Source organism: Gallus gallus, chromosome 2, assembly GCF_016699485.2.
Source record: "Gallus gallus isolate bGalGal1 chromosome 2, bGalGal1.mat.broiler.GRCg7b, whole genome shotgun sequence".
Lineage (NCBI taxonomy): Eukaryota > Metazoa > Chordata > Aves > Galliformes > Phasianidae > Gallus > Gallus gallus.
In genome coordinates this window covers 57,660,960-57,683,303 of record NC_052533.1, presented here as the reverse complement: position 1 = coordinate 57,683,303, position 22,344 = coordinate 57,660,960, and the positions used below count along the sequence as shown (strand labels likewise).

Here is a 22,344-nt window from a genome sequence, read left to right as displayed (position 1 = left end):
ATATATGGCATGAAGAAGTGGCTGGAGCCCCTCTGCAGGACCCTGTGCATATGGGGTAGCCATTCCCTTTAGAAGCAAAACAGCACAGAGAAACTATCCCCAGGAAAGGAGACCTTAGTACCACTATCTTACCTACTCTTTCAAAATTGGGGCAATTCTCAGGGGTCTAGGCCAGAATTCCTAACACTGCTACATTTTGGTCACCATGGGACATTGTTAGAATGACATCACCATGACCTCCTGATGTCAAAAGTCACCCCACAACCTTTTGTTCCGTGCCCTATAAATAAGGGGACTCTGCATCCAGAACCCCGGAAACTGTGTGAGAGAAGCCAGTGGAAATTCTGAGCTTGATAGTCAACTGCTTTTTTTGCCAAGGAGGTAGGATGGCTTGCACTCGTACCAAGAAGTGGCAGCTAGTGGGAAGTCTCCAACCATCAAGCCAATGGGGATGGATACAGAGCCAGAAGAGCTTATGGAAGTGGACCAACCTCCATCAAGACGGAACCACAAGCACCATCACTGTCATGCAGTGGGGAAGGAGATCAAGACTTGAACCCCACCTCTAACATCACAATGCCATGGGGTCCCATCCACCTTCCCCCAGATGGCCTAGTTAATGCTGGTGCTGAACAGCCCATCCTGTAAGTTTACCATTAGCCAGGAAAGCCTCAACTTTTGGACCACGACAGGCTCACATGAGATGTTAATTTCCTGGGAATTATTCTTTCTGGCAGCCAAATCTCCTACAATCCCACCCTTCCCATCTGTCATCTCTTCTTCACCAGATGGAAAAAGGGAGAGTAGGGACTGGCATTCTCTAAACTGCTGTGCTGGGACAAAGGGAGGAGTCCAGAGGAGGGACCTGAGCTGCCTGGGGCTGCAAATAGGTGTCAAATATGTTACAGAGATGGTCATTCCTGTGGTGAAGCATAAGACTTTGATTCTGACAGGAAGAACGCTGACATTCAGCATGAAGGACCTTCCCCCCCCACCTCCCCAAAACTAGACAATAAATGATGCTAAGAAAAGAACAAAAAAATTACCAAAATTAACAATATTGAAAAAAAAAACACCTGAACCCACAAGAATTACCGCAACAATAGAATTACCTCTGTACTATGGGAACTTGAGACTCCGCATGTGGATTCTTGTGTTCCTTGCTAGTCTCCAGAGTACAGAAAAGACATTGCCGTGTGGGGGTGAGGGCCCACCCCAGGGCCTGGGAGGGGTCAGGGCACTTGGCATCCCAGGGCAAGCTGAGGAAGGTACCTTCAATCAGTGTTAAAGAAAAATGGCAGCATTACCTACAGTTGCTGCTGGGAGCATGGAAGAATGTAAAGCCTGTTTTAGACATGTGCACTAAGATACCTAGCAGGCTAAGGAATAAGGTCACCTAACTACATCTTTTTTTCCTATTTTGTATTACCAAGTTTCCGTTACACAGAATTATTCATAGAGGTAATTGCCTACTATGAGGTATGAATGTGTTATTGGCAAGGTATCCTGCTTCTTAGGATATACAAGTTTCCTGAGCACCATCCAGAGTTCTGGATGTTCTCTAACAAACAGTGGGTACAAGACTCCATGACCTCAACAAAATGATATTCATAAACAAAGCAATCTGAACAACTGTCAGACCAAAAACCAAGAACAACAAGTGGATACTGATGGTTGAAAAATAACGAGTAGAGGATAGCATTCAATGCCTGCTGCAAAATTCATTTAAGCCTTGTTAGAAGAAGAGATACAAACAAAAAGATAATATGTTCTAAAGACTGAAGACATTAGGGGTTAACCAAGTTTGTCTTGGTATTAATGGATTTCAGTAGAGTTTTCATAATTCAATTCTTAATTTACAAGATTAGGATCAAAAAGAGACATGTAGGAACAAAAGAATGCATATACATTATTAAACAGACACATTACAGGGCGAGTTTCTTTCTGGCCTCTCTATATCAACTTCTTCCTTATCAAGCAGAGAACAGAAAGAATTCAGTTAATACACGGGGGGAATAAGAGTCAAAACAAACAATCTGAAAAGAGGAAAATACAGCAGCATCAGCTGGAGACAGCAATAAAAATTAAAGATGCTGGCAAGACCCAGTTCTTTCCTCTGGCACTTCCACAGGAATTTTTATTCAGAGCTATGAGCATATGTATATAATCATATCAGCTTACAATGCAAGCATTACCTCTTGAGAGATACCACTGTCAAGTACGTGAACTCAATATAAAAGCACATGAAACCACAGATGACTCATACAACTAGTGGATGAGCTTTCTTCCATCCAGCTCAAACTACATCAGATGGGGACAAAGCTGAATTTTAAAATAAACTTTACCTCTATTTCACAGTATAGTATTGAAGCTGAGGCTTGAGCAAATATTTAGTAATTATAACATACACCAAGAGGAAGGTAGGGCAATAGAAGAGAAAGATCATCTACTACCACTACCTCATACTCATCCCTTTGCAGGTCTACAACCCCAGCATTGATTTTACCAAGACACGAGTTGAGATTTTCTTCCCTTCACAGCCTGGGAAACATGTGTGAGACAGTACAGGTACTGTCTTTGAGTTACAATTCGATGTGTTCTCTTGAAAGTAATCACGTAGCTGGTTACAAGGCCTGAGACTGTTCCTCTATTCCTCCTCACTGTCCTCAGGGGAACAACTGTTTGGAGAGAGTCTTTCATTGTTAAAATCTAGCAGTGTTTTCTGAACAGAGTACACAGATTATTAGTGAACTAATGACAGGCTAACAGGCAGTTAAAAAAGACTAATTACTTTAAAATTATAGTGATTACACTGATTTAGTCAACATAAGTTTATAACTTCTTGAGCCATAAGGTACCTTTGCACAGAACTTTGTAGAGCATCTTCCACACAATGCCAGTCCTATCTGACTAACAGATTACATGGCAGAAGACAATGACAGTGCTTTCTAGTAGGATAAAAGCCCTACAGAGTAATAGCAGGTGAAAGACAGAAAGACAATTCACACAACCCTTCCAATAACTTCTGACAGCTTAGGAGAAGCCTAATCTCCACTCTCAGAGATGCTGCTCCCTTGGCTGCTAACCCTTAAATGAGGGAGTGAGAAGGGATGGATTCAGACTCCACTCCTTCCGATCACTCAGGTACATTGCTTGCACATGAGCTCCCTGGGTCAGCCACGCTTTTTCACCTGGTTCTGAACCATTGGTTCAGGCTGTGACCTGGCAATTCCACTGCACAGATACTCACAGCAATTGCCTATATGCATAGGCAATAACAATATTACAGTGCTATCTTTTCCATGTTTGGCCTTATAACAAAATTATTCTTTTTAAAACTCCACTATTATCGAATACATTGTGTAGTACCTTCACTCTGCTATTCTGTCAGCGTTCAGATTATATATAAAGGTGAGAGACCAACCACAGAGTAATGACATAATAAACTTACAATGATTGCATAATAAAAGTCATCTACTGTATCAAAAGCTGAGAGGAAACAGCATAATGACTTCCAGAATAGCAATCAGCTAGATAAAATACTAAGACTCCAAGACATTTTGATAGCAGTTAGTAATGTCACATTCATGACACTTGGACACTTGGCACTCACAGTAGCAGTCAAGTATTTGAATGCTTCCACCCCCCTATGGGCACCAGAACACAAAGAACTCAGAGTATGGCATGCAGAGCATCATTAGAAACATCACATCTCAACAGAAAGCACAGACATACAAGAGTTACCAAAAAACACCTTTCTTCACATGTTTTATCTCACAGGCACAGGAGGTAGGAATACAGCAGACAGAGAGGAACTCATTTGATGTGGCCTAACTCATACAAATACAGAACTTCCTACACGTGGCAGTAGAGGCTCAGCACACTTGAAGACTCAGCCCTGAGGTAGCTGTTCCAGCTGGAAGATAATAGGAATGTTCAGTATTAAATGTATCTAACACATCTTCTCCCAAGAAAACCAAGTGTATGGAATACTTCTAGTTCCTGGTTCCTATCCCTTTTTGCCTAACATCTCATCACAGGCAAATATTCGCTCCATCATACAAACTCTGTTATTTTCAGGTCTTCAATCACTTGTCTATTCATATTTTGTATTAGACAGCTTCAAACAATTGTCTGGTATCAAAATATTCAAAATCACTAGGAATAACTAGAGTGAAAGATAGAACTAACAGTTCCTTTCCCGCATATTTTCAGGGTAGAAAATAACACACAGATTTATGGTGAGGATTTTTAAGAAATCCCCTTCTCTTATTACCGGCTCAGAGAACAGACACAAACTCAAATAAAAAGATGGTGATGGCAGAATATGAAAAATCATCACAATTAGTCATTTTTGCTAGATAGAACATTCCCAGGAAAGCACTGAAAAATATAGCAGTACTTGAAAAACAAATGGCTAAGAACAGATTTTTAGACAATACAAAAAGTAGTGGAGCAGCTGGCAGCAATCTATTCAGAATATAATTAAAAAAAAAAGAAAAAAAAAAAACATTTTCAAATTACCCTCCACAGCAGAGCTTTTATAAGCACTCTTTATAGGGAGCAACAAAATCATGTCACTTGCTGAGGTGCAGCAGAGCACAGGCCTATGGAAACTCCTAAAGGGCTGAAATGGAAGCTTCATACAGCCAGGTGTTAACGCAGGCCACCAGAACAGTAGTCTCATATTACTGAAAAAAATAAAGTGGCAGCCATTCTGGGTCCCTAATTCAAGTCAGTATGCAGGGTGAATGGCAATGACTACCTCCAGCAGAACCAGCCAGACTCACTACTGCTCCAAAGGTAGCTGGAGGTGGACACCAAGTACATTGCAAAAGAAGGAAGGCAGGCAAGAACTTAAAATATTCACAAAGGTGCTCATTTCTCCTGAACTAACCCTGCATGCTGAATTTTCACTGATGCAGATCTGTTCTCCAGATTCTGCTGTCAGAAAATAGCATGGGTACAGGACATTGTAATAAGAGCATCTGCTCTTAATGTCACATGGGAGAAACAACAGGAAGAGATGCAAAACTGCTGCCTTTATCCTCACAGAATTCTTGTGGCTGCAAAAAGATCACCAGAAAAGTATTACAGGCTTAAACTGACCCAACCCCTCCTACCCCACTCTTCCCCAGCATTTCTGCCCACCCAGATGTACCATCTAAACAGCAGCAGCAGCTTTCTGCAAATAGCAGCTATTAGCTCCTGCTACTTCTGGCCTCTATTAGCCATTTCTGCAGTGGAAGCAGCTCTCCCACCTCTCCTACTGTCCAGCCACAGTGAGGAAGGAATGGATCCCTTTAGACACCTGAGCTTCTCCTTGGGGTTCCACAGGGATAGGTCTCATTAAGACATCACCGATGTGTTGCTCAGTTTCACTTGAGATGGAGAAAGGTGTCAAGGAATTCCATGCACAGGGAGTCAAACTGAGTACAAATATATCCAGGACCTGAAGCTCAGGATTCCCATTAAACACATAGATGTGACCTTACACAACTCTGCTGAATGAGAATTTCATCTGTATTCTGGATTTTTTTTTTTTTAATAATATCACATCTATTTGTGCACATAGAAACAAGCAAACAAACAAAATAAACACCCAAATCAACCAAAGTTTTTCCCAGAAAGTGGGAGCATTACAGAGTCTTACCCTTCGGGTGCAGGTGAGACAGAAACTAGGAAGAGAAGAACAGGTGAAGGTGCCAACAGTGTCACTAGGGCAGAACTGTTTCGGCCAAGGTTTTCTACAGCATATGAAACAGAACAGCCTCTGGAAGCTTGCCACAGCTGCTGGACAAATATAGACAGACATCTGCTGTTCAGTGAACATGAGCATCATACCAATTGCAGTATATCGCTACAAGAGAAACACATTTCCCAGAAGCTGCAATTCCTCCTGTTCAGCACAGGCTGCCAGAAGTTAACTAAACTGTGTTCACCAAGCTGTGTTATCGTTGCTTCACCTCTCAGCAAGAGAAGCCTGTAAACTCTATGGCAACCAGCACCACCTCCACCTACAGAAGTGCTCAACAGTATGGGATTTTTTCCTCAGCATGCTCACTATCACCCATCACAAACCTTTAGTGGAAGCTAAGGAAAGCATAACGCTTAACCTAAGTTCCCTCTTTACAAAGGAAAAAGTCAAGTTAATAGAATCTACAGCTTGAAACAGAAAAAACATTACCCTTGCTCTTAGTGCCACTGCCAGCTGAAAAGTTCAGTATAAACACAGTCCACATCTTATGAAAGCTGAAAACTGAGAATAATGTCGATTTGGAAATTCTTTCATAAAATGATAGCTCACATCACATGTCACAGTAAGACAGATACTGGCATTTTAAAAAATCCTTTACAATAGCATTACCAATTCCTCAGCTAAATGAACATTTATACTCCGCTGTTCAATGCTTCTTATAACCAAGGTCACTACACTTCAAGCTCGGTTCCAGCACCAGACTGACTTCACAGCTTTCCTAACAGAAACATACAGCTTCCTCCACTCTTTCCTGCAAACATATGCTCTCCTCTTTCCCTCCTTCATTTATTAGTCTAAGGCGGTGTCCATTGCTAGCACAGCCACCTTCCAGCTCAGCCATGTGTGCCTCATGGCTGGGGACAGTGACGGGAGTGGTGAATCCAGCAAAGGCAGCAGTTGTATGCCTCTGATGCTAAATGCAAGCAAAGTAGAAGGGACAGAACTCAAATGGCATCAACAGCAAACAATATCATCCTTTTTTTGCTACAATGCAGCTGCACTTGTATGTCAGAAAAATGCCTTCCCCTCCCACCCGAACCATGCTAAAAGTACCTTCTGAGATTACCAGTGCTTAACCTTAAGGGTTGATAACTCACAGTTCAAGGATCCTTTTCAACATTATTGCAAATATCCCAATTGCTATAATACTTATTTGTCATGGTTTACTGAGTGTATTTCTTCTGTGTCAGGAAATGAAATTGTACTGGGCTAACACAGGTATTTCATTCTCCTTTTATTTCTTCTTTTTGTCAGTAAGTAAATCTTAGAATCATAGAATGGCCTGGGTTGAAAAGGACCACAATGATCACCTAGTTTCAACCCCCCTGCTATGCGCAGGGTCACCAACCACTAGACCAGGCTGCCCAGAGCCACATCCAGCCTGGCCTTAAATGCCTCCAGGGATGGGGCATCCACAACCTCTCGGGGCAACCTGTTCCAGTGCATCATCACTCTCTGTGAGAAAAACTTCCTTCTAAAAATAACCTAAAGTAACCAAAAAAGAAATTACCTTGTCAATAGAGGACAGCTCATGTACATTAATTACTTTTTCTATAGAAGAGGTCTAGTTGATCTGGCATAAAGCAGCATTCAGTCCTAACAGTGATACTACAGCACAAACAAAAAGGAACTTTCTTCTAAGACTGATGCTTTTCATCCATTTACAGCCTCATTGTATTTTCCACTTTTTTTTCCAAAAATAATGCTCAGTTTATTGCCTTGTGTATGGGAACTGTTGAATCATGGCCTGAGCCCAATTGATCAGCTGAGGCAAACACTGAGACAGCTGCAGGAGCACAGCTGAAGGCAATTCACCTGTGTGACCAGAAGGGGTGAAGCCTGGCTTCACCTGTCCTAGGTGGAGGGCTGACTGCTACTGAGAAAGGATCTCTTTCTGGATATCGCTTCTCTTGGAGTTTTTCCTGTGAGTGTACAACTCAGGTAAGCGTTTTTCCATTTGTTTCCAATTGTCCCTTTCCAGTGTGATAATCTTTCTAGCTTTATGATCTCTGGATACCAATCTGACCACACCATTTTGTATATTTGTTGATTTTAGACCTTGTGAAATGTTTTAGACTAGAGCATGCTAATACTAATTGAATAGCACAGTGCTCTAGAAGTAGGTGTGCTCAGGTCAGGAGTACCACTTTTGGTGTTACCCATCATCTGAAATAAAAAGATGATGGAAACTGCCTGAATAAGCATTTTTTTTTCCTTCAAACGGGCTCCCTTATTAGCTCTTTGTAATAGCTGTTTTTAAGATTCCTTGTTTGCAATAGCCCAAAATTATTTTATTTAATAAATTTATTTTTTAAATAACATTATTAGTTAAACCACCATTTCTTTCAAATTCTTCTTCAAATATTATGGTGATTTAAGCATTGTAAAAATACATTATTTTTACATTGGTTAATGCTACGCCATTCTCCTTTAAAGCACTTGCATACTTCTTGCATACAATGATACTGTACTTTTGTTTGTACTTCAGTAGAGTATTTCAAATGACTCTTTAGAATTCTTTCTCTCTATATATTCCCATTATTATTTTCCCAGAGAAAGTGCATGTTGCCCTTTTTCAGGGCAATGGGACACTTTTTAGCAACTTCACATCTAAGGGTCTTGCCATGCTTTATAGCTCATCACTTGCTTATTGGAAGTGCTATACTGTGAACAGCCAACCTGTTGATACTGTGCTCAGTAAATTTGCAGATGACACTAAGTTGCCTGAGGGTAGGAAGGCCCTACAAAGGGATCTGGATAGGCTGGATCGATGGACTGAGGCCAACTGTATGAGCTATAACAAGACCAAGTGCCAAGTCCTGCAATTTAGTCACAACAACACCGTGCATCCCTACAGGCTTAGGACAGAGCGGCTAGTAAACTGCACAGAGGAAAAGGATCTGAGTGTGTTAGCTGACAGCCAGCTGAACAAGTGCCAGTGTGTGCTAAGAACACAAATGGCATCCCGGCTTGTATTAGAAATAGTGTGGCCAGCAGGACTAGGGAGGTGGCTACTCCTCTGTACTATCTCTGGTGAGGCTGCATCTCAAGTACAGTGTTCAGTTTTGAGCTCCTCAATACAAGAAAGACATTGATGATCTGGAATGTGTCCAGAGAAGGGCAACAAAGCAGGTGAGGGAACTGGGATTGTTTATTCTAGAGAAGAGGAGGCTCAGGGAAGGCCTTATCACTTTCTACAACTGCCTCACAGTCGATTGCAACAAGGTAGGGGTTGGCCTCTTCTCCTGCTTAACTAGTGATAGGATGAGAGGTAATGGCCTCAAGCTGTGCCAGAGGAGGTTCAAGTTGGATGTTAGGAAAAAATTCTTCTCAGAAGAGAGGTGAGGTATTGGAACAGGCTGCCCAGGGAGGTGGTGGAGTCACCGCCCCTGCAGGTGTTCAAAAAAAGAGTAGCAATGGCCCTAAGGGACGTGGTTTGGCAGCCGTTGTGGTGACAGGTTGATGGTTGGACTAGATGACCGGTGTTCTTCCTAGCCTTAATGATTCTATAATTCTACCATGGCAGATGCAGGGCTTTGCTCTTGGCCTCCACGTGTTTCTCAAAAAGATGAGACTTCAGTTGACTCTCCCACTGACTGCCTTTGTCCTGCTCCCAGTTCATGGTTGACTTTTCCTCATTGCTAAACAAGACAAACATTGCGGAACACGGAGTGCCAGCATCTTCCAGACACTCCCTCTGAACTTGGTGGTCAGCTTACCCTCTGCCCCGGGCGCACAAAGCTTCACAAGCGCTGACCTTCCATCTGTGCCTGTCCCGGGCTGCGCGAGTCTCCTCGACACGCTCCCCCGCCCACCGGCACGGCGGGACTCCTCGGTGACTCCAGCGCACGGCCGCGCAGGTGACCCCCTCAGACGGCGGGCAGGGCCCGAGGATCCCCAGTCACCGCAGAGCCGGCCGCCTCGGCTCTCGGCTCCTACCTCCCTCCCCACGCCGCCGCGCCGAGCCCCTCAGGGGCGGAGGCGGCGGGGCCGGCCGGCCCGGCGGCGGCTCTCAGTGCGCAGGCACGGTGCGAGCGGCGCTCCGGGCCGTGCATAATACGCGGTGTCTGGGGCCGGCGCGGCGCAGAGCGGAGATGGGACCGGGCCGAGAGAGCCGCAGCTAGCGCCGCTGCGGTTGCTCAGCCGGCCGAGGGGAGCGGCGGGAGGGACAGGTAACCCGTGCGGCCCCGCGGCCAACTTGGGCTCGGAGCTTCCCTCTGCGGCGCCCGCCGTCTGAGCGGGGTCCGCTCTTCTCCACCCGGCCGGGACCGCAGCGGAGGGGCGCCTCTCCCAGAGCGAGGCCCGCTGGGCGCTGTCGGCCGGTCGGGTCCTGGGGGGCAGGGGGGGCTGTAGGCGAGCGGGCGGTCCCCCGCCAGGCTCTGCGCGCTGCTGAGTTTTTTCGCCTCGCGGACTGAAAGTAGAAAGGAAAGCCCGTTAGTTCAATCCGCGGCTGCCGCTCTCCAACGAGAGAGCCCCGCGCGGAACAGCGGCCCGAGAGAGGGCCCGGCGGGCGGCTGCCTCTGGGGCAGGGCAGGGCGGGCGGGGCTGTGGGGGCGGACAGCGCGGCCGATCCAGGCCCGGTCCGGGCGCGGCGGGCGGCCCGGAGGCTGCGGCGGGAGGTGCTGGTGTTTATACGCGACCTTCGTGCCGTCGTCTCGTCCTGTCGCTAAAGCGGGGGATCGAGAGTCGCAGTGTTGGTGTACGTCCGGAGAAGGCAGAGACTGTGTTTTTGGGAACCTGCTGGAGTAATTGCGAATTACGTTTGCAATTCACAGTGGTGCCTATGTGATGTCAAAGAGAGGTGGCTCATCCAAAATTGTTCCTGCCTTTCCCTTTAGTTTTGTTTGTTTGTTTGTTTTTTAAGTGTTTTCAACAAGAAGCATTGCAAAGTGATTGGAGAAGTTATGGGGCAGTTTTTCAAGGAGCATGTCATCTCTTTGTCTGCCTGCCCACTGATCCGGTCACATCTCTCAGGATCAGTGGAGAATAGTAAAGCACAAAGTAAACAGGACAGCGTTTGCCATGGAAACAAAAGTTGCTAGGGGATGAATTGCTACTACGCAATGGCGTGCTTTGGAGCTGCCACCATCCGCCCCACGTGTTCCCAGACATTTTGGGCTTAGGTGCTGAAAAAGTTGTGAAGATAAACTGTGGCCTGGATGCATGTTCTAAGCTCATGCTTAGCGCAGGTCCGCCTAGCAGTGATTCTGTCTCCCTAGCAAGTTTCCCAACATCTCAGCATTTAGTTTCTCAGCCGTAGAGGTGAGACATGCAAATAGACACCAACGCTCAAGAGGATGTAGCTACTGCAGTATTTATTCATCCAACGTAAATTGATGCAGGCGCATTTCCTCCATATTTAAGTAAAACTGATTTTCCCACCATACTCTGTTCCAGTTCCTCTGCCTTGTCAGTACATAGCAAGAACCACAACATTATGTTTGCACTGCAGCTGAGAGAAGAGACCATCTTAGGCCCAGTTGCCAGACTGCTTCAGTGAGTCATGTAGGGCTGGGAAGCCTTCTTCTCATCTCCCTAAGGGATTAGGTTTTCCAAAAGGTAGGAGATCTCTTTTTGTAAGTGGAAGAATCTGAGCATAAAGAAAACATGAAGTAGAACTAATATTATGCAGTGCTTAGGAAGAATTAATAATGCTGGCTAGATCTAGTCCTTTCTAGTATTTTGTTTCTTTTCATTTTAAAAGGTCATACTACTTGATGCTATCACAGGTCTTTCAACCAAAAGATCATTCTTTTGTTTTGCTTTGTATTTAGCCTTCCAAGCTCTTATTTATCATTTTGCACATATACCTGACCAAAGCCACCGATTAGCATTTTGGATTGATAAAGAAGAAGAACCTGCATAGCATAAGTGGTTATGGGCTATGTGTTTCCTGCAGGTAATTCTTGATCGAGCTGTTAGAAACACCAGACCATCCTGTATGTTTCTTCACAAATAAACATACAGACTGTGCTGCGAGTCCAGGAGAAATATATCTGTACAGATTTCTGTCACATTACACTGTATTTTCTTGAATTAATAGTAACCAACTACAGTTGCTGGTTCTGCTCTACCTTCCTTCCAGACTTCAAGAGGGAAAAACATCTCCTGGTGGCAGCTAGAGCAAAGCAAGGGAGCTTTGGCATACCCCTTATCTGGCTGTGCTGGGTCTGGTCCTTCTCTGCCCTGACGTTACCGAATCAGCTGGACCTAGGAACAGTGCCTTCTCTCCTGTTCGTTATGTAATGTCTCATGCCAGACTGGAGTACTCCACATAGAGATGATCTTGTCCCAGTTCTCCCTTAAGATGATATTCTGTTTTTGGTTTAGATTTACTTCTTTGAGAAAAAAATATTTCTGTACTGGTTAGGCAGAGCTCTTTTAGTGCTCATTCTGTAGAAGATGGCAGCTAGCTAGCTATTGAAGACGTGGTAGCAGTGAAAAAAGACTTTCTTTTTCTCTTTCTTTTTGGTCAGGAAACAAACAGCAGGAGAGACTCCCAAGGGACATAGAAAGGCCTCTTTGGAAAAAGAACAAGCAGTCTTGAAAAACAGAATAATTGCCAGAGTTTCCCTGTAAGGGTTCAGGTTATGTTCTCGTGGTGTCATGCCCTCAGCAGTGGTTGCACAGCTTGTCTGGGAGCTGTCCAGGCAGCTTGTGCGTGTGGTAGCCTGGATGCAGAGCAGACAGCTGGTGCCATGCAGGCAAGACCTTCCTGCAGTCCCAAGGTTTCTGTGCACCTTGCCTGGCAAGAACAGTGCCCTGCATGTGCTCTGGAGGGCAGTAGCACTGCACTGTTAGCAGGGAGCAAGCCAGCCCTCAGGCTCAAAGGCATGGGGCCTCCTGTTCCGGAGGTCTCACTTCTGTGAGAGCTTTGAAACCTCACCATGAGTCATAATAGAGAAGCTTGCCTTTATAAGACTTTGAGATCATGAAATCCCAAACTAAATGCATCTTAAATGTTCAAAGTAAATAATAGCTGAGACTACTTCTAGCAATAAAGAGGAAAGAGAAAAGCCCTCTGTCACTTGTCCAAGAATGCAGCCAAATTCCAAAAGTTTAGGAGATCATTGTGATACCAGCACTGGTTTCAGAACCAAGAGCTTCAGCTGACTGCCATTCGCTACTGGCACATGCTGGCTCCTGCTTAAATTGAATGCAAAAGTATCTATTTTTTTCTCACATAGTCAAGCATCTCATACTTGGCAAGATCACCCATTTCTGTAGGGCAAAGGGACTGGACTCTGCAAAATTGGAAGGTCCTGGTTGCAATGACCACATGAATCCTTCCTTCCAAGTAAAATTGCAATGGCATTTGAATGAACCAGTTGCAGCGGTGTGAAGCTGGTAAATTGTATTGTGACACTCAGATTCAGGTATTGATTAACAGTTCCCTTTGGGCTAGGACTTTTTGAACTCTTTAAAGTGAAGCAAGTCAGCTTAAATAACACTGAACTGCTGCTCAAGTGTTTTAGGTGCTGATATTACTTTAATGAATTCAGTAGCATCACACTTGTGCAAGTTCAGGTCTGGGACTTGCATAGGTAAACACAAATTTTCTGTGTTACGATAACTTCAGCGAAGTGGAAAGAGTAGGGAACATTGCTATGAAAGCAGCTAATAAAATTCAGATTTTTATTAGAGTCAGCAGCAGCTTGGACACTGAATTCTCTAAGGGAACGTCAATTTGCCACAAATTTAGTATTTGCATTTCACCCTTTGGTGAGCAGATCAGTGGTATTGTGGCATTCCACCTTTATTTTTAACTATTTATATTAAGTGCAGTTTGAATCTAGCTAGGACTTACTTTGCCAATGTTTCTCGTGGCTGTGAATGTTATATCAGTGCTTAGTCCTACATATCAGAAGCTCAGGCAAAAACATGAAAAAGCTCACTCAACAATTAGAAAGCTTGTGAGGTTGCCAGCTCCACTTAAATGATAGAGCTGGAGTCTGCCTGAGAGGCCGTATGAGCCCTTGAGAAATGTTGTCTACCAAGTAGTTTGCTTAGTTCAGTCTCCAGAGGAACCATCACCGAGTGTGAAGGATTGGGACCAGGCATTCTACCTATGGGAGGGATGTTTCTACAAAAACCTTTAGGCTCCGATTTGCCCAGGTTTACTTGAGATGAGTCACTGCTCATTACCAAGGCTGCTTTTCTTCATATCACCTGGAACATATGTAGCCAGCTTTCCTCTCCTTACCACGTCAATAACTGGATCCTCTTTGCATGAAACCTCTCATCGCAGGCAGGAAGGATGAGCTCCTATGCTGACATCTGCGGGTCCAAGCATGCCCAGGGCAGCACCGAGGGAGGTTACCAACGCTATGGAGTTCGGTCCTACCTGCATCAGTTTTATGAGGACTGCACAGCTTCAATCTGGGAGTACGAGGATGATTTTCAGATCCAGAGATCGCCTAGCAGGTGGAGCTCTGCATTCTGGAAGGTACTGCCTGTTGCTGGTTACTGGGGAGAGAAACTCTGATGTTGAGATGTTTGCATGTAACTAATGATTTTAGATATTCATCCAGAAAACCCTTGTTGCTCAGTTTTCACTGTGATGACTGAATAAGAGTCTGTCTTAGCAAAGGACTTCTTGTTTGTTTATACCAAGATGCATCAGCTTCCAAGGGAGTTCTGGAGTTCTTAGATCCTCTGGTTTCTCTGTCACAAGGAGCTCTGTCACTGAAACATGCGAGTCTTGTTATGGGCAGGGTTTCCCAAATTCAAAAGTGTAATACTCCCATCAGATAATTACAAATGGTCATGGTGGGTTAACAGCATAACCCAGGGTCTGTGTGACCTGAGCATCCAAAAAAACACAAACCCAGCCAACTATAAGCTTTCCATGAAGATCAGGGAACTGTGAGAATCTGAGAGTGCCGGAGTATAGAAGGGATCTGTGGAGATTACCTAATGCAGCCCTTCTGCTCTGATGGTAGGGCCATCCTATATGAACCAAACTTTGCACTTACAGTTGAATTGTGCTAGAAGAATTATACAGCCATACCTGACAAGTGGTGAATATGACACAGACCAGCAAGGACAGAACTGTTGCTGCTAACCACCACCTAAAGCTAAAGAAATAATTCATCTTGCAGCGCTGGGGTTAGACTGTAATTTACCCTTTGTTGGGGCCTTTGGACATTAGGTGCTTTTCAGAAGTACAGATGCATATTCTGTTGTTCCCAGAAATGTTGGTACTAATTATCTAAGTATGAATTGTAAAAAGAACGTTCCTCTGTATGTTCCAGTTCTAGTAGAGCCACTCAAAAGAAAAACAGTTGGCTTAAGAACAAGGAACAGTACTTGCAAGACACTTAGAAGCTAAAGGCTCTGTAGAACCACTTACTAATCAGAACCTCAAAGATCATATTCACTGTTACGTTTTCTGTTTTCCAGGTCGGACTCGTCTCTGGGACGGCTTTCATGCTGATTGGTTTAATGGTTCTTGTAGTGGGTTTTCTCGTGCCACCGAAAATCGAAGCTCTTGGAAAAGATGATTTTGTTGTAGTGGATACCCGTGCCATTCAGTTTAATGGGTCCCTTGATATATGCAAGCTGTCAGGAGCAATCTTGTTTTGCATTGGAGGAACCGCCATGGCAGCATGTCTGCTGATGGCTGCTTTTGCTAAAAGTTACTCCAAAGAAGAAAAGTACCTCCAGCAAAGATTTAAAGAGAGGATAGCAGATATAAAAACCCATGCAAACCCAGTCACAAAAGCGCCAGCACCAGGAGAATCAAAGATACCTGTCACTTTGTCCAAAGTTCAAAATGTCCAACCTGTATCTCAAACCTGACCCTTTGGTTTTGTTTCTCACTTGCAGATCACTTCACTGGAAAATATCAGCTGTTGTTGGCATATGTGCTAGTCAATTACAATATCAAATGCTCTGCTATACAAATGCACAGCTGACTGGGAAGCTGTTCCAGTATAAGTTTAGGATTGGAAAAAGTGAAATTATGTGATTAGACCTGTAAACAACGTATTCAGTGTATTCAAACATTTTAATCTGTGTTGAAACAGTAAGACCTTGCAACAGTGATGGGGTATTTTGCTTACCAGACTGCATCCCTAAAGAATAGAAGGTGCGTCTGTGACAGCTATGCCAGGAATACCCTCCATCCCGCTCCTTAACATTGAGATGAGTTGGTGTTCTATTTTGTTTACTTTTTGCTTTTAAAGTACTTTTACTGTCTAGTTCTGCTATCCAGGAAGCCAAGATTCTGCCCTTGTAATTTGCACTTGTCATCCTGTCACGTGCTACTGTCTGTATTAAAGTAATAATGCACAGGTAAAACATACATGGCATTGGAGGGCCCTTAGTTGGATGCTGGCACGCTTCCCAGTAATGTTACTTTCTGGGAAAGGCAAATTATACTTGATCCAGAGTTACAACTAGTCTGTGAGAACTGCCACTTTTCTCTTAGTCATCGCCCTATTAACAAAAATACAAAATAAAGATGAGGAATTTGTATGGGAGGAGGAGCATCATACTTGTGTTCATTTGGATTGGTGTTGTTTCTTTCGTTACACGGTATTGTTTGAAGCTCATACAGATTTTCAGTTGTGGCCAGGCATGGATTACTGAGCGTGGTTTGACATGCCCAGGCCCCATTTTCTGTCAGGACATTAATGCTGGGTCAGATGACCTTAACATACTTATCTAAAGACATTTTAAAATGCTGTTTATATTTTTATAGATGATAGAAAAAGTTATGCTTATCAGATACATTTGTGTGAATGCTTACCTGAAGACTTGTTCTTTCCCCGGAGTCCCTTCGTTATTTTCTCACCCACGGCAATTATTTCACTGTCTTAATCTATGGATTTAAATTAAACTGTATAAAGAAAGATGTGACGTTTGTACTCTCTGACGATATGTGCCACCTTATAGTTCTGTCTATTTTTTTGAATGGATTGAATAAAATTCTAGGCCTGAGCCAATCACACATTTTGTGCAAAGTCTCTTTCTAGTCAAACAAGTTGCTCTGGTTCAGTTAGAAAAGAGAAGTTGGCAGTTGCCACTCACCAGTCTGATCATGCAGTCTGTGCTTTCAGACTTGGGGCATGCTGAATCAAAAAGCTTCTGCACAGTAACAGCTATGTTGTGATAGCTTTGCTCCTTTCCTTGAGAAAACATTTTGTGGTCTGCGACTTGGTTCAGGCTTCCATGATATAAGGAAATCAGAATATATTTGGAAGTTTCAGCTGAGTTTGCAACAATTACTGTGGCTGACAACAGCATCAGGAGTAAAATTTTCTTCTGAAAAAAAATGAGATCTGCCTATCTAAGCAATGCAAGTGCAGCATCCAAATGGTAGCACTAAAATGTCCAGTTAAGAGCTTGCCACAAGCACATAATTACATAGAATGCAATGAAACGTGTTTTGGGATACTTCTTACACTTTGTTAGCAGCTATATAAGAGACACGCAAAAGCATATTGCACCCAGTGCTTAAACAATAAGATTGTAATCTCAGGGGAGAAGCAGATAAAAAATAGCATGGAAAAGGTGAAGAGAGTGATAAGAAGCAGAGCTGTGTATTGCTTAAAAAAGAAAGCCAGCAAGAACTTGGTAGTGAGGGACGGGGAGTATTGATTCTTGACTCACAAGGACAGGAATGTGGAGAAGAGCTGAAGTCCCTGCTGCTTGTTGGTTATTCAGGTGGAGTGCTTCTCCTTTCCTAGCTGAGAGGAATTTTGTTTACTAACTACTACTTGCTTTCATCGCTGTCAGGTTATAAGCACGTGGGCAGCAGAGAGTCAAGCTGTCCTGACCTTTTCAGTGCAATCTTTTAGTTTAAGATTTGTTCATGGAGGAGATGTGACATTTTAAGTTTTACAGTGAAGTTCACTGAAGGAGCTGAGAATGATGGCTCCTGCACCTGATGTTACTGAGTCCTATCTCTGCGCCTATGTTTTGTTAATGCAGTAGTGAAAGTTTGGCTGAAAATCCACATGGCAAACAAGCAAACAAACAAGCAAACAAAAACAAACACACAACAGGTTTGGTTTATTTACCCAAAGTAGCTGTATGGGAGTACAGTTTCTTCATACACACCCCACACGTAGGTGCATGCGTGCAGTGCTGCTAAATTTTGTCCAGAGGATGTGTGACCTGACAGCACACAGAGCTGCAACAAGCATTCGGTCACACTGTGCATCATTCCTGCAGAACTGAACGTGCTTTGACAGTGTGAGAAAGGATGAGTCATGCATGGCATTACCCAGCCTTAGGAGAAAGAAAAACCCACAAGGATTGTTCTAACGCTTGTTGGGATAGGAAACACGTTGGAGATTTAGCAGCTGCAGCAAAGCTGGTAACACTGTCACAGATAATGTTGCCACATACATTTCATCTTCTTAAACCCTTGTTTCAGTTATGTAGAGATTTTCCAGTATTGAGAATTGGGAAGGCTGAAACCTTCTGGAAGAGAGGATCTGTGCCACACAGGGCTTTTCTGGAAATACTGAGCATCAAGTTATTCTGTTATTATTAAGAAGTCACATACCAGAAGGTGTAAGACTCATTAGAAACATTTTTGGGATTTGGTTCCTTGTAAACATTAACACCCTCAGCCTTTGACACGGGAACTGAAGCATCAGAGGAGATGTGCTTTTCGCTGCTCCCATGGAAAATGGCAGTGATGCAGCCTCCAGCTGGGAGCAGTGAGGGACAGCCCAGCTCCCTGGAACCTTCCAGTGAGGCTAAGGACAGTCTGTCCTTGCATATATCTTTCCTTCACCATTTATCTTTTCCCATCCAACCCTCCCCCCCTGCCAAATCACAGAGCATGCACACTGGACTTTACCTACAGACATTGGTTGCCATCACCCTTCTAAAGGACACACTAATGTATTAGTGCAAATAAAATATGGCTTGGACATCAGAGACTTTATTTCCCGCTTGTTGACCTCCTTGCTCAACAGCCTTATTAGTTTATTCACATTCACCCTACTTCTTCCCCTTCTTCTAACCATATATATATATACATATATATTAAAATTTCAGTGAATCCCCATTTATCCCAACTTTTTCTCTGCAATTGTAGCAAAAGAAATCACATTCTTCAGTTTGACTGATAATCAGTGAATTAATTTTGATTAATGCATGCTCTCCTAATGGTTAGGTCTGCATTCTCCATCATACTGTGCAGGTAAAGCTTCTCATCTGTTCGCTCCTCCTCCCTCCAGGCTGTCTTGACCCTTCTATTTTCAGTTTGCCCAGTGAGTCACAGCCGAAGGCAGAGAAACTGAAGCATCCTCAACTCCTGAGCTGCCTGATAAGCACATTTAGTTCCCAGTCTCTGCTGCAGCCTCAGCCTGCCATTTCCAAGTATGAGCTTTCTAATCACTCACAAGTGCAAGTAAACAGCTCTTATGAAAGCAGCAGTGTGGGGAGGCTGCAGGACCTTGACCAGCAGCCAGAGGAGAGAGGCTTGGCAGGCAGAGAGCAGCACAGAACCTGCATGTTGGGGAGCCGGCTGACCAGCCCCGAAGGCTGTGAAAGCCTGTGCTGACAGCAAAGACTGCAAGAACCAAAGCTGGAGGTACTTTGCCAGTAGCTTTCTATCAAAGGGCTAAAATAAAGGCATTAACACATCTGCTCACTCATTCCAACCCATCACTCTGCCATTACACAGCAGGCTGCTCTCTAAGCTCTCCTGGGTTAGCAATACAACGTAATATGATGCTGTGTACAGAAGCAACATCTGGATTTTGTCCTGTCATCCCCACAGCACAGTACGTCCCTGAGGTGCATCGTCACAAACGGGGGGACCCCTGTAGGATCCTATTGCCTGTATTTAGATTGCGTGTTCCTTGTGCAACCTTCTGATGTCCTGGCAAAAATCCACTCACACCCTTAATCTCCTCCGCTCTTATCAGGATGCCAGGCAGACCACACAGTGCGTGCTTCCTGTATTAGTTCACTTGATGTACATTAAGCAGGGCAAAGCTCAGCTTTGCTGTCAGATAATTTACAGAGGGACTGTTTTGAAAATAACGTCTGCATATTAACAATAAGTCAGGCATTTCTCATGGCCATGCAAACAGAAGAGACAGCATGTAAGGAATAGGCTTTATTGTTTTGTCTAATCATTTGCAGCTGGTTTTTGAAGTTCCACTTTTTCCATCATTTACCACGTATGGCCTTTAGCAAATAAAGATGGAAGATCATTTTTAAGTGCAGCTAATAAGCCAGTCAGTGTAATGATATACCAGATACACTGCTCCGGTAATCACTTGTGCCTTCAAGCAGTTGCCTAGCTAAAAGCAGCCTCCAGCCTGAGGCCACACAGATGAGCCGGCTGAGCCCTTTCTGGAGGTCATTATTTCCCTGCCTCTGCTCTTCTACCAGCTGCAGTGCTTGCTGCCCTTTCTCTCCCTGCCTCACCTAGCAACCTTGTGCCCTGACATTTCCCTCCTAAGCTCCACGTGTTTTCTGACATCTTGCTCAACCTTATTCAGTTCTCACCTGACCCCTTGCAAAGTGATTTCTTCTCAAACTGGAGCAAAAGTGTGCTGAGACAGAATCCTTCTGCTGAGTGCATCTCCACTGTCTTCAAGAAGTGTAGATGGTCAGAGTGCCCTTGTACCAACCAGACAGGCTGGGTGATTCTGCCCCCGCTTCTTTGTAAGGGCATAACCAAGTGGGCTCACCCACACCTGACCCTGCAAAACAAGCCACACTGTCAACACAAAGTAGAGCAGAGGAGGTTGCTGTGACCCAGCAGTAGCTTCTTTCAGCTCTGTCCTGCAGCTGAGATCTGAGGGCAAGTGAGTCTCCAGAAATATTCCAAAACTGCTTTAGAATCTGCACACTTGCCCTGAGAGCCAAGGTCTCCACCTTCCCCTCAGTAAGACATAACAGTCTCTTAGGCTACTTGTGTGTACTTTAAACACCCATTAAAGGGAGGTGATTGCAGCTCATCCCCTCAAAAAAAAACATCACCCAATCATCTTTTCTCCAGACACAAAACATAGAAGTGTAGCCTGTGGTATAACCCTCCGGATCCCACAGAAATCCATCTACCTGAACCAACAGTGCAGGCTTCTGTTTGAAGGTAGCTCTAGAGCTGGCAGCCAGATCTCTCTCCACAGATGCATCATGGTGCCACGTTGAAGGCCATGCTCCTAGAGACACCTGTGTGCTGCCATGTATATCCATAGGGTTTTTCTGCAGGCGACCCAGCATGCAGGCCTACACACATAGTGCAAGCACTTGTACAGTCCTCACACCCAGAACACCCAGCTGTGCATCAATGGATCTTTGTTTAGAGAACATGCCTTGGTATATCCAGATACGCTCTGCAAGGGCGTTGTCACCCACACGTCATACCTGTGCTCAGGCATTGCAAGGCCTTCGGGCCTTAGCAAAATGCAGAAGCCACAGATATTAAAGAAAACAATCTGCATCCCATATGTAATTAGGAATGTACTATAGCATAGGCTTGATGCTTATATGCATGGTGAGCAGTAAAGGGGTTAGAGAGGCTAGAAGGGACACGTGCCAGGAAAATGAATGGGTACAGTACCAATTTATATGTGCTTCTAAAGTATATGGTTCCTTACTGCATGAAAGTTATGTGGATCTTTTTGGATATGGACGTGATATGCACACTTTTTTCATTTGCTGGTGGAAGTAACAGACTTTCAGTGACAGAAACACCCAAGAGGTTTAGCTACCCTACCTTCCTTTTTCTGTGATGTCATTTATAACCATGTTGTTCTTTAAGAAATGAACCCTTGAGTCACCTTGAGCTAGTTTCTGTGTTGCATGAGAAGAGAAATAGTCTACATTCATTTCTCTTTCTTTGTGGATAGAGAATACTTTTACCCAGCAGACGCAAATCCCAGCCCTTGGTTTACTAAGTTAATTCCTGTTTGGTGCTAGCTCCAAGGGAACAATAAGAGAACAGTAAGGAAGGGCACAAAGGTTTTTCCTAGGATGTTTACTTTGCACTGACAGTCTCTAACTGAGAAACCATGTGGAGCATAAGTACTATTTTTGGAAAGATCATTTCTCACAACCAAATGGAAGGAACAAATTCAGCAGAGAAATAGAGGAATGGTGTATTGTAGGAAAGCACAGTCCACAGCAGAAGAGGAAACAGGGATAGCTTAGCGCAAGAGTATGGCTCAGGTATCTGGAGCACAGCGTGACTGCTCATCCCTGACACCATTCCCTCACTGAGACAGGAAGTATAAATCAGCACTCTACTCAAATCAAGCAGCTCTTCCCCACTGAGAGAGGTAGAAAAATCTGTGTATCAATGAATGCTAAGGCCTGAATGTGTATTTTTTTTTCCTGAAGAGCAGAAGAATCAACTCACCCATTGGAAAGCAAGGGTAAAAGAATGGGCTCCTATCACATGCAGAAACTATTTCACTCCTAAGAGAGAAACAGAAATATATTTGGTGATGAAACACAGTGATTTAATAAAGCTTGACAAATCAAGACAGTGAATTAACAAGAGTCAAGTTGGCAAGGTATTCAGCCAGGGACCCTCTCATTGAATCACAAGATTCAGAGTGAATTCCCCTTGTTTTCTAAACTCCTTGAATCACAGAGGTGAGGAT

General features: G+C 44.1%; 1 protein-coding gene across 5 annotated transcripts; it reads left to right on the top strand.

Annotated features, from left to right (window-relative positions):
- The first annotated feature begins 9,571 nt into the window (after positions 1-9,571).
- NRSN1 (neurensin 1) lies at positions 9,572-16,712 on the top strand. 5 transcript variants are annotated; one of them, XM_025147644.3, is made up of 5 exons: positions 9,839-9,930; positions 11,156-11,317; positions 12,235-12,333; positions 14,007-14,204; positions 15,161-16,712. In XM_025147644.3, the coding sequence occupies exons 4-5, from the start codon at positions 14,016-14,018 to the stop codon at positions 15,557-15,559; spliced, it is 588 nt and encodes a 195-aa protein (XP_025003412.1). In that variant the 5' UTR covers positions 9,839-9,930; positions 11,156-11,317; positions 12,235-12,333; positions 14,007-14,015; the 3' UTR covers positions 15,560-16,712. The 5 variants fall into 5 exon arrangements, with proteins under 5 accessions (XP_025003411.1, XP_025003412.1, XP_040551803.1 ...); XM_040695869.2 differs by lacking the exon at positions 12,235-12,333; XM_025147643.3 differs by lacking the exons at positions 9,839-9,930; positions 11,156-11,317; positions 12,235-12,333 and adding an exon at positions 9,572-9,618.
- The last annotated feature ends 5,632 nt before the right edge of the window (positions 16,713-22,344 follow it).

What these genes read in the sequence shown, in the direction of transcription:
- NRSN1 (XM_025147643.3), top strand. Translation starts at nt 14,016, where the DNA reads ATGAGCTCCTATGCTGACATCTGCGGGTCCAAGCATGCCCAGGGCAGC. An exon ending in GGAGCTCTGCATTCTGGAAG is followed by an intron (nt 14,205 to 15,160) that starts GTACTGCCTGTT and finishes TCTGTTTTCCAG; the next exon opens with GTCGGACTCGTCTCTGGGAC.